The sequence below is a fragment of the Microcebus murinus genome, chromosome 5, assembly GCF_040939455.1.
Source record: "Microcebus murinus isolate Inina chromosome 5, M.murinus_Inina_mat1.0, whole genome shotgun sequence".
Classification (NCBI taxonomy): Eukaryota; Metazoa; Chordata; class Mammalia; order Primates; family Cheirogaleidae; genus Microcebus; species Microcebus murinus.
The window spans coordinates 47,363,967-47,379,931 of record NC_134108.1 but is presented as its reverse complement, the minus strand read 5'-3'; the positions used below and the strand labels follow the sequence as shown (position 1 = coordinate 47,379,931).

The window sequence follows — 15,965 nt, the reverse complement described above, 5'->3', positions numbered from 1 at the left end:
GAATCCTGGCCTGTCCACACGAGGGTGTGGGTGTGAGGGTGGGAGGTGTTGAGGGAAGAACTTGCAGGGCAGGACCCCTGGCTCCGCAAACTCAACTACGTGCATTGCTAACGGAGGCCCTGACCTCAGGGACTGGGCCTTACCCCCTACCCCGGCCACATTCCAGTCCTCAAGACAGTGGATCCCATGGAGGTGCTAGGACTACACATTAGGTGTGGTGAGTCACCGTCTTCCTTGGCGTAGTTTGGCATCTTAATAAACGTATGGGCCGCCGACATTGAAGCAGCCCTTAATTTCCTGATCTTTCTCAGTCATGGCAAGGGTGTATGTACACCATGAAGGAGTCAGCACTTGTTTCCTTGGGATAAAAATGAGGTTTCCTGCTGCGTTTAGAATATGATTTGCTTTACGGGTGAAACTTTCTGATACATACTCACTGTATAAACTGAGATACACATATAATGCCTTCACCAAGCACAAAATAACAGATTCGTACTCTTGGTGGAGCCCTGTGAGGGACAGCTCCCCACCAAACATAAGTAATAAAATGCTCCGGTCTCCAAGGTGAGAAGACTGATGTAGAAGTGGGGACATACAATGCCGACACTGGCCACCCGCAACAATGGGAGAACAGGGCCTGCTCAGAAATCAAATCAAAGCTTTGCTTTAGCGATAATGAGAGGTGGAGCTGGACCCATTCAATCATTATTCATGGCTTTGCCAAGGGCCTCTGGAAGCTGAGGAGGATGGATCGTGTCCTATACCACACAGCAAGGGAACTGAACTAACACAAATCACTTTTAAAACATCACACTACTTTAAGAGAAAAACCACATTCCTGGCACCTGGAATGTTTTTGTGGTTCCCCGATTCTGGCTTTTCTTGTTCTTATAACCTCCAGGCTGAGAAGCAGCAGCTCATGCATCCCTGCAACAAATGTGCTCTTTCCCTTTTTCATAACCTTCCATTTCCCAACACCAAAGATTCAAAAGCACTTAATAAAAAGAAATGCCACCATTAGACCCCAATGGTGAGATTTAACACTGCAGTCAACTAAGTGCTGGAACCAGTCCCAAACTCAAATGGCCAAATGGGGTTTTAATACTCAACCATGGAGAGGTGCCAAAGAAACGGTAAGAACACTTTCTTCTTACATTCATTTAGCTTTGGATCTCACGACTGAGACAAGAGTGAAATGGTAATGAAAACAAGGATGGTATGTTTTAACCCTATGTAAAAGGGTTCAGAAAGAATTGGAGCAGGAATTGTAAAGTTTTTAGGTTCTACCTCCCACCCCCTAACCCTTTTTTGGACCATAGAAGAGTCCCTTGTAGTTATTCTTTTAAAATTTTATTTTATTTTAATTGAGATATAATTCACATACCATAACATTCACCCTTTTGAAACATACAGTCCACGGGTTTTTAGTACTTTTACAAAGGAAATCATTACCACTATCTAATTCCAGAATATTTTCATCATTCCAGAAAGAAACCCATACCCATTAAGCAACCACTCCCCATTCCCTTCTCTCCCTAGCCCCTGGCAACCACTAATCTACTTATTGTCCTTATGCATATTCTGGACATTTCATACAAATGGAGTTACACAACATGTAGCCTTCTGTGACTGGCTTCCTTGGGCTGGCGTGTTTCCAAGGTTTATTCGTGTTGTAGCATGTATTGGTACTTCATTCCTTTTTATGGCTGAAAAATATTCCATTGTTTGGGTGTACCACATGTTTATCCTTTCAACAGTTGATGGACATTTGGGTTGTTTCCATTCTTTCCTTATTATGAACAATATTGCAATGAGCATTCATGTACAAGTTTTTGTGTGGACATATGTTTTCAATTCTCTTGAGTTAATATTTTAATATATAAGGAATTTATACAGATAAGAAAACCCCAAAGATTAGGTAAATGGTTATGGGAAGGCATCTAAATTGGCAATTCAAAAAAAAAGAAAGAAAGAAAAAAAGAGAAAACTTATGAAACACATGGGAAGATACTACCTTCAGTAGTAATCAGAAAAACACAACTTAGTAAGTTATTCTCTTTCACCTCTAAATTCACAAATTTAAAAAAATAAGTCTACCTGCTCTTTTTCGTGGCGCCTCGGAGGCAATCAGCTGCTTCACGATGAAGCTGAGTATCTCCTTCCCAGCCACTGGCTGCCAGAAACTCATTGAAGTGGACGACGAATGCAAACTTCGTACTTTCTATGAGAAGCGTATGGCCACGGAAGTTGCTGCCGACGCTCTGGGTGAAGAATGGAAGGGTTATGTGGTCCGAATCAGTGGTGGGAACGACAAGCAAGGTTTCCCCATGAAGCAGGGTGTCTTGACCCATGGCCGTGTTCGCCTGCTACTGAGTAAGGGGCATTCCTGTTACAGACCAAGGAGAACTGGAGAAAGAAAGCGCAAATCTGTTCGTGGTCGTATTGTGGATGCCAACCTGAGTGTTCTCAACTTGGTTATTGTAAAAAAAGGGGAGAAGGATATCCCTGGACTGACTGATACTACAGTACCTCGTCGTCTGGGGCCCAAAAGAGCTAGCAGAATCCGCACACTCTTCAATCTGTCTAAAGAAGATGATGTTCGCCAGTATGTTGTGAGGAAGCCCTTAAATAAAGAAGGTAAGAAACCTAGGACCAAAGCACCCAAGATTCAGCGACTTGTAACTCCACGTGTCCTGCAACATGAACGCCAGCGTATTGCTCTGAAGAAGCAGCGCACTAAGAAAAATAAGGAAGAGGCTGCAGAATATGCTAAACTTTTGGCTAAGAGAATGAAGGAGGCCAAAGAAAAGCGCCAGGAACAGATTGCCAAGAGACGTAGGCTGTCCTCTCTGAGAGCATCTACTTCTAAGTCTGAGTCGAGCCAAAAATAAGATTTTTTGAGTTAAATAATAAATAAGACCATATCCTAAAAAAAAAAAAAAAAAAAGTCTACCCAATAGCGATGAAGGTCTGTTGAAATAAATACTCTCTTACACTGCTGGTAGAAGGCTAGGAATTAGCATATAACCTTTTGGTAAACTAATTTGGCAATATTATTGAAAAGTCTTAAAAATGGGCCTGCTCTTTGACCTGTACATCTGTGCTAAAGAGATCCTTTTAAAAAATGACAAATGAAGTGGTTCTATAAGTGTTTTTTTGCCATTTGAAAAATTAGAAAACTTGCTAATTGTTTAACAAGAGGGCAATGGCTGAGTAAATTATAAAGTATGCCCATAATGGAAAGTTAAGCACAAACTAAAACTTATGTATACAGAGATTATCAGTACTGTGGAAAAACGTTCATGTTATATTAAGAAGGACCACATGACTGCAACTATATAACAAACGCCTAGAAAACTCTTTGGAAGCAAACATACTGAGATTAATGGTGTTATACACCATAGGCAACTGCTCAACTGCTCTTTCTTCATTCTCTATTTATTTCTCAGACTGTCTAGTACTAAGAGTGCACTGTTTTTATAACGAGAATAAATTATTTTTTCATAAGAAAGTTCCCTTTAATCTTATCAGTTACAGACTGAGTTTGTATAGAAGTTGAAACAACCATACACTGATGAAGGATACTTTGTCAATTCAAAAGTTAAGAGAAGGAAGGAGTGATTGATTCTAAAGCCTGTTGGGAGGCAACTCCTTCTGGAAGGTGTGGAAGGTACCAATGCACAGGGAGCCTTCTAAGTGTGTTTCCATAACTAATCTGTGCCAAGACGTGGGCAGTTGAGGGCCATGCAGGAGCAGGCAGTGAATGCACGCAGATGAACACCCAAGAAAGCTAATGAAGGGCACGAAGCAAAGCCATATGCAATCGGCTTGGAGGGCCCTAAGGTCACAGGTGCAAAATCTGGGATAACAGAACCAAGAGTGTGTGTGTGGGGGGGTGGTGGTGGCTGGATTAGTGGGTTTTTGAAAACCTTTGGGACACAAGTCCTGAGGAAACACACTAAACACAGAATGACAGTGCTCATTCAAGTCAACCTTGGAGCCCAACCGAGGTGCTCTGGTGACGGAGGTGTCTGCAGGGCCTCTCTGTGAAGTCGGGAAGACCACGCACCAGCTGCACTCTAAGGAGGTGGGGGATGCAGCAAAGGCCTTTTGTCCTTTGGATGCTGGTTGGTGGTAGAGGCAAGGGGACTTTCCCTTGCTCTTGCTGCCTTTACCCTTTCCTCTTGGGACATGCAGCTTGGCATTTTGATACCTTGACTTTAGAACTACTCTCCCTAGAACTTGGGGAAATCCAACAGGGCACAGAACGGTAAGCAACACTGGTTTACTTGACCTGGAATTTTTCAGAAACACAAAGGATAGAACAGAGACGTTTCTTCCTAATGTTGATATTCAATCAAGCATCTTTCTACCCTCCTTGGCCATGTTCTATAAAAACGACCACAGAAAGACAAAATAAAAACAAAAATGTGGGCTTCTATTCATGAACCAGCAAAGAGAAACAGGAAAGTGAGTGTCATATCTGGGCCACAGTGGCAGAGACCGGCTTTCTGGGCTGTGCCTATTTAAGGAACAGTGGTGGCAGAACTGGCCCGGGGCCCCAGGATCAGAGTGTCACCTGGCAGAGCCACAAGAAAACACATTAGCACAAAGCCTGTTGTTTGAACAGCCTCTGTTTGAACAGGCGTCATTGACAACCCCCCCCCCAAAAAAAAACCCCCGACCAACACGGAGAATGAAAGCAAAGAGGTCCCTCTCCAAGGGCAGAACAAAGACCCACCCTGCCAATCCTTTCGGTCTCAATAGAGGCTCCTTGCCAGATGATTCTGCAAATGTGGCCTCATCCTTTCAAAACACAGTGAATTCTTTCTCCCTTTCTTTAATTCACTAGTTCCAGTCAAGAAGATTCAGTTCCTTTAAAGAAACAGAATAGACTTTGAAAAAGGAAACTTGACTTCTTTTTGCCATTGAGCTCATAGAACGGTGCTTGTCGTCTCCGAGTCCCCCCTGAGCAATGCCCATTCATCTGGTTGTGAAGTCACAGCCCAAGCAAAATCTACTGGCCTGAGAGTGTGGTTGTAAGGCCATCTGCGTTGTGTTTTAGGGACCAAGGCCACCTCTGGGTCTTTATGTTGGCACTTTATTGGAGCTGGGAGGAATCAGCAACACCAGGGGTGAAAACGCTTGCATCCCTTTGCAGTGGTTTAGAATTTCAAAGCTTCTCAGCAGCTGTTTTGGTGTGAATGCTGATAAAGTAGGTAGTCAGAAAACACTCCTCCTTCCAGGGCCTCTATGGGGACAGAAGAGCAGTGAGGACAGGAACAAAGGGAACAGAGAGGCAGACTCTAGCCAGTCTCCTCCTCCTCCTCCTTTGTGCCTGAAGGAAACGAGGACAGTCTCTGCCTTGCCTTCAGTTAGTTTCCTTCCCCTGGTGAGCCCAGGGCTGTTGACTCCGTGGTACTTGCCGCAGTGAAGTTTTCCTAAGAGGTCTGCGCTCGTGAATGCGTGCTAAGTGCCAACAGCGACACGGGGGAAATTAGAGCAGGGAGCAAAGATGGAACCACCTGCAGGCAGTCAGGGAGCCTTTCCCCAGCAGCACATTAAAAGCAGTATTTGGGATGGCAAACTGTGGCTACTTTGTGTGGGATAAACATATGCTACATAGGCTGGACCCCTCATGGATGACCTGCTTAACACCCGACAGAGATCCAGTCAAGGTTTTCTTAGCAAATCTGAAAAAGGGAACACTTGGTTTATACACCAGCATACATTCTGCGAACACTACTGCTTGTAAAACTTATGGCAAAGCAATTCAATAGTGACATTTCACTTGGCACATGAATGAGGCAGAGAGTATGATTTTCTTTTAGAGTGTTGTCTTGCAAAGTAATTAAATTTGAAGTTATTTCCTTAAAAACAACACAGCACTTTCATCACCTCCCCCCCCCCCAAGAGCTTGCAGAATTCTGGTATTGTCCTGGGCCTGGCCACAGCCTTGATGACCTTGTAGCCCAAACCCACATCACTAAAAGTTAGAGAGCAGTGGAGAATGGGGGCAGGTGAGGGTTATGGCAGACTGCTCACCAGTCCACTAAGTCCACCCTGCCCCCTCCATAGTAAAAGAGCTTTAGTTAGGCAGATGGCATTGCAGCTGAAGACTGCAGTCTTTGTAGCTAGATGTGGCCATGTTAATTCTGGTCAACTGGTTGTGAGTGAATGTGACACATTCAACTCCTGAATCCTTCCCAAGGGAGCTGGTTGCCCTCCATTTTCCTTCCCACTTCCTGTGGGCTGGGAAGTGGGTGTACTGCTGGTGAACTGGCTTCAACAGGCAGAGGATGGCAACAGAAGAGGGAATGGCACAGCCACAAGACAAAAGGAACCTGAGCCTGGGACGGCCGCATGGAGCACAGCTCCTCGTCCATCCTGAAGTGCTGCCCTCTGACTCGAGCAAAAGAGAAGCATGAACATCTGTCTGTGTGAGCCGCTGGATTATTTTGGAGGAGAGGATGTGCAGTGGGGCCTTTTTGCTATAACAGGTAGCCTGCGCCTTAATACAAAGGAGGAAGTAAATCTAACACAGAGGCCAAAGGGTGGCCCTGTTGGTCAGGTGTCTCCCTCAACTCCTAGAACAGTCAGAGCTTCCGACCTCCTCTGACACCAGCAGCTAAACTTGGATTTAGGCAAGTTTAGAAAGGTAACAATAACAACAATAAATAATAACAACACCTACCACTTATTGAGAACTAGTTTTCTGCTTGGCACTTTACTTATGCTATCTCATTTAATCCTCAGAGCAGCCTTGCAAGTGGACTTCACAGCCAAGGAACCCTGGATTCACAGAATGTAAGTCACTTGCCCAGAGTTTCCTAGCTACAGCTCAGGATTGGTTCCCAAGACATCTCAGTCCTGGAATATCAGACCCCTGCTCTAGAGAAGGTGTGCAGGCAGCGGCATTAGCCCAGAACCAGGCTGCAGAGCACCCTGTGGCCCAGAGGATATCATTCTGACACCCTGGAGCCCAGTTCGCTCATCGGTGGAGTAAAGGGGGCTTGGCTTCAACGAGGAGCTCTCCAGGGTTCGTACCAACAGGAGTTACCAACGTAACTCCTGAAGAGGCCCGGAGCCCGTCTGCACACATTTGCACAGAGCCACTGGGTCCACAGACAGCCACAGCACAGCTGCCGTTGCCCCTAAGTTGAGCCTTAGGAGCTGTGAGGACTCAGGAGTGAGCTGACCAAGTGGTCAGGTTGGCTATAAATGCTCAGAGATCCTTGCCGTGGCCAGAGCCTTGACCATGGCATTTTGTGAGAGTTTTAATGATGTGACAAGAGCTGGGCATTGCTGTGTCCTACAGTTTTTATTTTTTGCCCTATGATTTAAAGCACACCCTTTCTTACTGCAGTTTTTAGAAGACTGACTATGCCCTCTGCTTTCTTCTGTTGCTAAAATGAAGAGCAACTTATGCACCAGCTCAGGCATTCATGCCATGCTATGGTGGGTCGAGAGGCCTTTACTCTCTCTGGCTCTACCCAAGGGGCTGTTAGGTACAGCTGTTCTTCTGAGCTGCTGGAGAGGAGGAAATCAGAAAGAAAACAATAACAAAAATAAAGAAACTACTCCCGTTCCCCTCAAACAAATACTCAGAAATCACCATATTAACAAATCACTGGTTTTCAACTGTTTCGTTTCCCTTGCATTTTTGTCACTCTGTACACACCCTTTTCATTACATTCAGCTCTCACTCCGGCCTTTGTCCAGCAAACATATTTTGATTCCCGCTATGTGACAGGCACTGTGCAAAGGGCTGTGGATGCAGAGTCAGGCAAACACGGCCCCTGTCCTCAGGGAGCTTATATAGACTTAAGAAGGGACGGAAAAATCAATCAAGGGACTCAGGTTGGGGAGGGAACGCAGAGGGAGTTCTACTTCATCCAGGTCAGCAATCAGGAAGGTGACTGGACGCCGGCCCAGGCAAGGAGGGCGTGGGCCCCACAGGCAAGGGAGCTGCACATCTGAGGGCACAGAGCTGTGGCCAGCGTGACGTGCTGAGAACTGTGAGTGGGCCCATGGCTTACTGATGTCTATATTTATGGAGCACTCTAACATGAGCCGGGCAGATTGCAAGACTCTGGGCGGCGCTAAGTGAAGACGACAGGCTCCTGCTCAAAAGGAGCTTAGAATGTAATGGAACTGAAGAGTGCAGCTGGCAAAGTGGTAGCGCTTGAGAAGCAGGCAGAAACCAGATGATAAACAACCACATGTCCATTCTACTGAGCCCTCACTAGGGTGCCTGAAGCTTTGCTGAGTGTAATATGCAAATTATCTCCTCTGACCCATCCACAGCCCTGAGAGCTGGGCATTATTATTGTCATCAATGAAGGGAGGTCAAATTGCTTGCCCAAGTTCTCACAGCTAGACTGGGCCGCATTTTAACCCACACCTGGCTGAATTTAAGACCTATACTCTTAACCACATGTTAATGCACTAAAGCATTTGCATATAATCCAGCTGATACTTATCCAGTATTAAGTAGGAGGGAAACTGGATCTTGATAGATACTGAAACTGGGGAGAAAAGAAATATTGGGAAGCCAGACAGAGAGGCCAAGAGTAGGAAGAGATTGTAAGCAAGTGGCTGGACAGGGAAGTATCTAAGTAAGATGGTTGGACAAATGACTCTATCCTTTCTAGCTACCTGTCTATGCATAATTCATACCTCATAAATCATTCCCAATTGTAGAGATGCTGTAGCTTTTGCTGCATGTGAGAATAAAGATCTGAAACCATAAATGGCTGCAGAGGTGATTTACTACACACTATATAAGTTACATTATCTGAGAGCCCTTACACAGAAGAACCCCCAAGATTTCTTGGGGCTGGTAGGAGTGAGAGAGAGAGAGGCTTGTGCAGCTGTGTAGGTGGCTGCCTAAGCATGACAAGGACAGATAACAATAGAGACAGACATCTGCAATGCAGGACATCAGAAGACAGACAACAATGTTCACCAAAAAGAGCACAGACTGACATGACAGGAGGAGCCTGAAGGAGTGGCCAGGTTTAAAGGGGCAGGTGAGTGTGAGGAAACAGGGGATGGATCACCAATGTTCTCCTCCAGCTGTGGAGGGTTTACTCTGTCAAGTCAAGCAGGGGTGTTTTTGTCATGATGCAGAAGTGGCAGTTATACCTCAGTTTTGCATGAAATAGGTACCAATTAACACATTCTCTGGGTTAGAAGGTGGCTTATTTTTTTTAGCCATGACAGCTCTGCTCATGTATACAGGCTCAGCACAGTGCCAAGATGGAAATTTTTGCTCATCCACCAGCAAGAGCCATCAACTGGCAGCTCTGGGCAGAAGCACTTTGTCCCAGCACTAAACAAAACTGGCCTGGCCCCGGAGTGCTCATGACCTCCAGTGCAGCCACTTGTAAGACTCCAGGTGACAATGGCCTGAGTGTGGCTTCATGCTCTGCCCCCCTTCTGGCTCAACGCAACCCACATTGAATCAGCAAGTAACAGTGGTACACAATTAGAATAAGTCCAGGCAACAGTTCTGCCATCATTCTTTCAGACACAGGCTGACCTGACATGCTGATTATCAGCGTAGGTGAAACAATGGTCCTGTGTAGAACCAGCCTCCACAATTCTGGTGCTGTTTCCTCAGGTTTCCTGGTTAATCTGGAAACACCTTCCCTGAATGCTCTCCCCTCCAAACTCCTTTGCCATTTCCTGGTCTTCTTACTTCTCTCTTAAGATGTCCATTTTCTACATAGGTTCACTGCTAAAATAAAAATATTGCTACAAATTTGTGGAACTGCGTAACTCTTATGGAATAAACTATTAATATTTATACTAATTCCTGCTTTTTCAAACCTACAAAACTGTTTATAACTTTGTTTCCCTTAACTATACCTTCACTATTTTCAATCTGTTTCTATTGTAACATGCTTGCTGGTTAATCTTCCCTTTTATTCTTTTCACTATGTCTTTTGTGCCTCAAACATTTGGCTCTTAAGTTCAAATAATGGTGTGAATGTAGGAATTAACAAACTCAGTTTCCCCTCCTATACTCTGACGACACGCTCTGACACCTACACATTAGGCAAGCAATCAGTTCTGCAGCGGATACCAGCTGGGGGCTCTCCAGTTCAATTCTGACACTATCTACCTGGAGATGGTGCCGGAGCCCACAGGTGGAGGGCCAGTCCCATGAGACCCTTCCCACTGAAGACAGTCGTAAGCCCCAGGTGTGGCTATGCTTCTGATGACCAGCTATAAATCAGGGTCCCCACCACCCCCTCCTTGAGTTCGATTAACTTGCTCCAGCAGCTCAAAGAACCCAGGGAAACACTTTCTTACATTAACTGCTTTATTATGAAGGATATTTTAAAGGATACAGATGAAGAGATGCACAGGGTGAGGCACAGGGGAGGAGGTGTGGAGCTTCTATGCCCTCCCTGGGGTGCTGTCCTCCAGGAACCTCCAAGTGTTCCGCTCTCCAGACGCTCTCCAAACCCAGTCCTTTAGGGTTTTTATGGGGGTTTCATTATGTAGGCATGACTGATTAAACCCTGGCCACTGGTGATCGACTTGACTTTCAGGCCCTCCCCCCTCCCTGGAGGTCGCTGGGGGTGAGGCTGAGAGTCCCAACCCTCTCATCCTGCCTTGGTCTTTCCTGTGACCAGCATCCGCACACTCCTGAAGCTAACTAGGGGCTGTGAGCCATCGCACAAAAAGATGTTTATTATTTTGGAGATTCCAAGGATTTCAGGAGCTGTATGCTGTTAAATCCAAAACACTGACCAAAGGCATATTTCACAATATCAAATCAATATCAAATGGCCTCAAATGTTTAAAAATTTTGACTGTTTCTCCGTAACAAAACAAACAAAAACCAATTTCATTTCTTTATTTTTTTGGTACCAGAGCATTTTGTTTTCTTGCTAGGCCAGGTGACAAAACTATCACTCTTTTTCAACCTAAACAAAACAATGTAACACCCACCACAAACTATCATCCTTCATTTCTACATTGTAATTCCAACATAAAGAAGGGATTCTATTGGCAGAATTTTCAGTCTGTTAGTAGTGAAAATATGGAACAAGAGATTTGCACACACTGCTAGCAGGTAAACAAACACTGCTAGTAGTTGTAAACTGGTACAACTACTTTGGAAAAACAACTTTATGTTATTTAGTGAAGATGAAGTGTACATATCCCATGAGCAGCAACTCCACTCCTAGGCATACACCCTAAAGGAACACACCTATGTGAACCAGGGTATGTATGCACCCTGAGGTCTAGGCTGAGGCCCAGAAATCTGCATTTTTTTATAGGCCTACAGTGGATGTTGCTGCCTCACTGCACTGCAGGAGTCTGAGATTGAAGGCCTACGATTTAAACTCTAGTCTGCTTTTGGAGCCAGGTGCCCCTACGGCCCACGGCTGTAGCCACAGGAACAATCCACGGGGAGGAGCAATTCATTCGAAAGGGCACATCCTTGGGGGATGCTGATCCCTGGTCAAAGATACTATTCTGAGGATCTGGAAAAATTCAGCTCAGTGTTATGGTGTAACCTCACCAGCCGCCTACTCTTCCTGGGCAAGGTTTGGCTTATGTATTGCTTCACTCAAACCCCTCATCTGGCAGGGTGCTTGGAGTGGCATCATTACCATCTCCATTTTCAAAGCAGAGTGTCCACCCAGCCTGGGAGCAGCCATGACTGTGAGGGTCCTGCCTGGAAGAGGAGACAGGTAGGAGGGACTTGAGGAGACAAGGCTGCAGGGGGAGCTCTGTTAAAGTGACCTTCGGTAAATACTTTCAGATGATGAAGATCAGAACGTGGGATAATGAGCCTCTTCTAAGGAAGCAAAGGGCATTTTCTGCCTCCTCGTGGCTGTCAGCTCTCATCACGGTTGTCGTGGAGTGGTGGCTCTCTGCCACCTTCACTTCCATTCATTTCTCCTGTCAAGAATGGACTCCACCTTCCCTCCTTCCCCATCTCTGAGTGAAGCCAGAGACCTGTTTGTTCATTCCCATCACCCTCCCATTCTGGAACTGAAATATTCTCAGGGCGAAGTACCAATCACCATGTAGCTATTGTTCTTTTCTGTCTAAAAATACCTTCAAGGTGTCAAAAGCTCTACAGATTCCATGGAGCGCCCGAAGCGTGCCCTGTCATTGGGCACTAGTAACGTGCTTGAGAGTGCAGACAATTTTTTTTATTACCTCATATTACGGGGGTACAAATATTGTTATGGAGACATATCTTGCCCCTCCCCCCTCCCCCACCCCGCTATGCCAGAGCTTCAAGCAGGTCCAGCCTCCAGGTGGTGCACACCACACCCACTGTGTAAGTACATACCCTTCCCCTCCTCCCCCCTTCCTCCTGCCCACCTTCTGATAACAGATTTGTTTTTTTTAGACATTTTGGTTACAGTGTATATCTTTGCCTCTCCCTAAAAAGGGATAGAGGTAATCCCTTCCCCCCTACAATGCTCACGTGGGTGCAATTTGTTAAATTGTTAACTAAGGAAAGTGCAGAGTTCTGGCAAGATACACGTGCCTGGGAGACGCGAAGTTCTGTTGAGAGGAAATCGAGACGATGATGCGCTGTAAATACAAGTGCTGTAAATACAAGTGGAGCTTGGCGTGGGCTTCAGGGAGGACACACACTTGGCTGCGCTCCCACACAGCCCTGACAGGGTTCTGTCCCCCCTCGTGGGGATGCTGTGGTCTCATCGGACCTGCCTGCCCAGCCCACTGCCTTGAGGGAGGCACCGCCCGCTGGGCAGTTCATTACTTGAGGTGGCCTGGGAGAGAGAGGGGAGTGACTTTTCCTTTGCTGGTTTCAATTCCACTCTTTTTATTTCTCTCCTCTTCTTCTCTTGCTTTCTCATTTCTTCAGGGCATCAGAGGGGCAGGAAGCCATGATGGAGAGGAAAGATTTCTATTTTAAGTAGGTGGTTAAAACTATTCTCAGTTCTTCCCTGTGAAATGTGGATTATGCCAACTACTATTAAATAGTGATAGGAGGTTACTGATACTTAACTATCTGTGACGTAAACAAAAGGAAAGAGCAGTTTTGTGTGGTTCAGATTAATAGAGAGCATCTAGACCACTATCTGACCACATAGCAGGTGCTCAATAAGCGACAGGTATTAACAGGCCCGCGTGCGTGAGGACGGGATGGGGGGGGCACTGGAGCCTGAGAGTCTTCTTGCTGTCACGACTGGCCTTTCAATCCCAGCACAAATGGGATCCAGTGACAATGCAGCCTGCCCAGGAGATGGCCCATCTGCCATGCCGGGCATCCAGCCACACCCCCAAACTAATCATTGTGCGTGAGAGCTAACACTTGATGGGTTTAACTGAGTGGACAACAAAATGAATTATTCTGATAAAAATGAAAAGAAAACATAAAAAATGAAGAATGGAGGAACTGCACTTCTGCTTTTTATTCTATTTCAACTCAGAAAAGAATTCAAGGCCTGGAATTTGCAAAAGGTAACACAACAGTCTTAAAAACACTCACGGTTTTTAATGCATTAGTGGGGCAGTGGGGGTAGAAGGTTGAACCACATCATCAAAGGGCCAATTTCGGGGGTAACTAAAACTAAGGCACTCCAGTTGGAAAGCATTTCCCACGTAATAAGCTAATTTTCACCTAAATACTAATGCTCAAGCACAGAGTTTTCAGAAGCCTTACTCTGATGACTGACAACACAGAGAAGAGCAAGTGGATCTCAGGACAGAAAGGGTTATATTTAGCTCCACTATTTCCTGAAAGCCACGAAGGGACAGTTCTGAGAACCCTAGTCTTTTGGGCAGAGTCCTCTTGGCTTGGTATGACAGCAAACCAGAAACTCAAAGGGAATAAGGAACCCGTGGGCTTGGGGCAGCCACTTTCAGGTTCCTCATGGATCACTTCTGTGGCTCCATGAAGTGACTTCAGCCTCTCCCATCCCATAGGCCCATGTCACCTGACCGTAGGACCACTTCTCAGTGCTTTGGGAGAAGTGGCTCCAAAGAACTTTACAGACCAGGGGAGCTGCTAGATCCAAGTAGGCACTAGATGCTGGGGACAGGCCATCATCTCAGAGTCACCTGAGCAAGGCCACCTGGGTCTTCTCCTTTACCTACACTGAGATAAGAGCAGGGGACTCTGCCAGCTGTATCAGACACTGACTCTTCGACCATAACTAGATGACCTGGAGTGATGTGGCTTTGGCACATTTTGGGCTAACAGTGTTTGGACTGTGACTTTTTCTGCTGGTAATGGTTCTTGCTAACGGCCATCTACCTACTGACCTACGTGCCCAAGACTTGCTGCAAATGCGCTCACTAGAGTCAGTAATGAAAAGGAGGAAACAGCAGAGGAAAAACACAGTCCATTCAGCAGTGCCTGAGTCAGGCTGACACCCCAGTGTGGGACGGAGGTCTGTGCAGCCAAGGTCAATGGCACCAGGAGCACACAGCCCAGTGGGAGGGTAGGGCCTCCTATAACATACAAAGATTCTGTCTTTGTCTCCAGTGATGTGCTGGAAGATGTCTCCCAACTGCTGTGTGGAAACCAAGTGCTGGGAGTGGTGTTCCAGAGAAGGGAACAGAAGTGCATTATAGAACTGAAAATCTATCTGGTCACTTGAAGAGTTTGTTCTTTTGGATTCTGGCCAATTTCTCTGTTCTGTTAAATGAAAAAAGCTCCCACGGTAAGTTTTCATCCTGCAGTTTTCTTGAGAGGTAGAGAGAATTAAAGAGTCTGAGCAGAATGGAGAAAATAATGGGCTGCCATTGGGATGGCAGGATTAGGCTCATTATACACCCAGTGGGCTCACAGTAAATCCAACATGGGAGGCATGAAGGCTTCATTTTTGTAATCCATAGGTCAACCAAGCAGGACCGGGAGGCAGATACCTGACACAGCCACTCATGAGGTCAGGGAAAAATAGGATGCTTAAGACAGCTTCTCTTCCCCTATACCCATACATGAAGAAAGTGGACCTAAGACCCATTAGCTGTTACATACCTGTGTTTTCTAATTATGAGAATGAAGATGATAATGGAAACAGGTAATGTTAATATATAGCTAACATTTAAGTTAATGATGTAATTCTGTAACAGGAACAAGCAAAACAGACTCAAATCCAGAGACAAATCATTACTTTCTTATATTTTTCCTATATAAAAGTGCCAGGGCCAGGACTAAGATGAGGTGAGTGGGGCACTTGCTCTGAGAGCAAAATTCAAAGGAATATTGCATTAAGATAGTATTTATCTTCATTACTGAGCTATCTCGAGTATCCTTAAATTATGGGCCTCAAGAGAGTGCCTCATTTGCCTCACTTTGGCCCCAGCCTGGTAAAAGTCCATCAGCTAAAGGTATTAAATAATTGGAAAGTGCCCACTTTAAAAATTACACATGAAACCAACAAACAGACTCAAGAAAATCTTGGCCAAGGACTTCCCCTACTAGGAATTATCCAAAGAAAAGGACAAAAATGTACACAAAGATTTAACAACACTCACTTGAGTGCTACTCATGATAATACAAAAACTGGAAATAATCCAGACTCTCACCTAGAGGGGATCAACAATACACAGTATCATACCAGATTCCTATGCGGCCATTAAAAATGACAACATAGCAGAATATGAATAACCCTGAAAGATGGCCATGCTACGGTAAGGGAAATGTTCTTGCCCTCTATAATCCATCCTCTGCGTGACAGAGTGACCTTTTAAAAAGTAACTCCCAGGCTTAAAATGGTTTTTTACTGTATTTGGAATAAATTTTAACTATACAGCTATCCTGGTCTGGCCCTGGCCTATGTCTCTGGCTTCATCATCTGTGGTGCTCACCTCCATGCCTCCTCTCTAGTCACACCGGGGCACCTTTCTGTTCTTCTTTGACCCACTCCATGTCACGTTAGTGAGTCTGCACAAACTCTTCCCTTTGCCTGAAACGCTCTTCCCCTAAATATTAACATAGCTGGCTCCTTCTC

At 45.5% G+C, this 15,965-nt stretch overlaps 2 protein-coding genes across 7 annotated transcripts in view; one reads left to right on the top strand and one right to left on the bottom strand.

Moving 5' to 3' along the window:
- Positions 1-15,965, bottom strand: part of FYN (FYN proto-oncogene, Src family tyrosine kinase) — a 200,712-nt gene that overhangs the window by 60,851 nt on the left and 123,896 nt on the right. The window contains exon 1 of one of the 6 annotated variants that reach the window (XM_012753109.3): positions 2,098-2,231. The exons of the other annotated variants lie outside the window; for them this stretch is intronic. The gene's annotated coding sequence lies outside the window, so the exon portion shown is untranslated. Of the gene's footprint in view, positions 1-2,097; positions 2,232-15,965 lie in introns of those variants that run through there. 6 annotated transcript variants of the gene reach the window in all.
- Positions 2,142-2,924, top strand: LOC105864920 (small ribosomal subunit protein eS6-like). Its single transcript, XM_076003052.1, has one exon. The coding sequence runs from the start codon at positions 2,142-2,144 to the stop codon at positions 2,889-2,891; it is 750 nt and encodes a 249-aa protein (XP_075859167.1). The 3' UTR covers positions 2,892-2,924.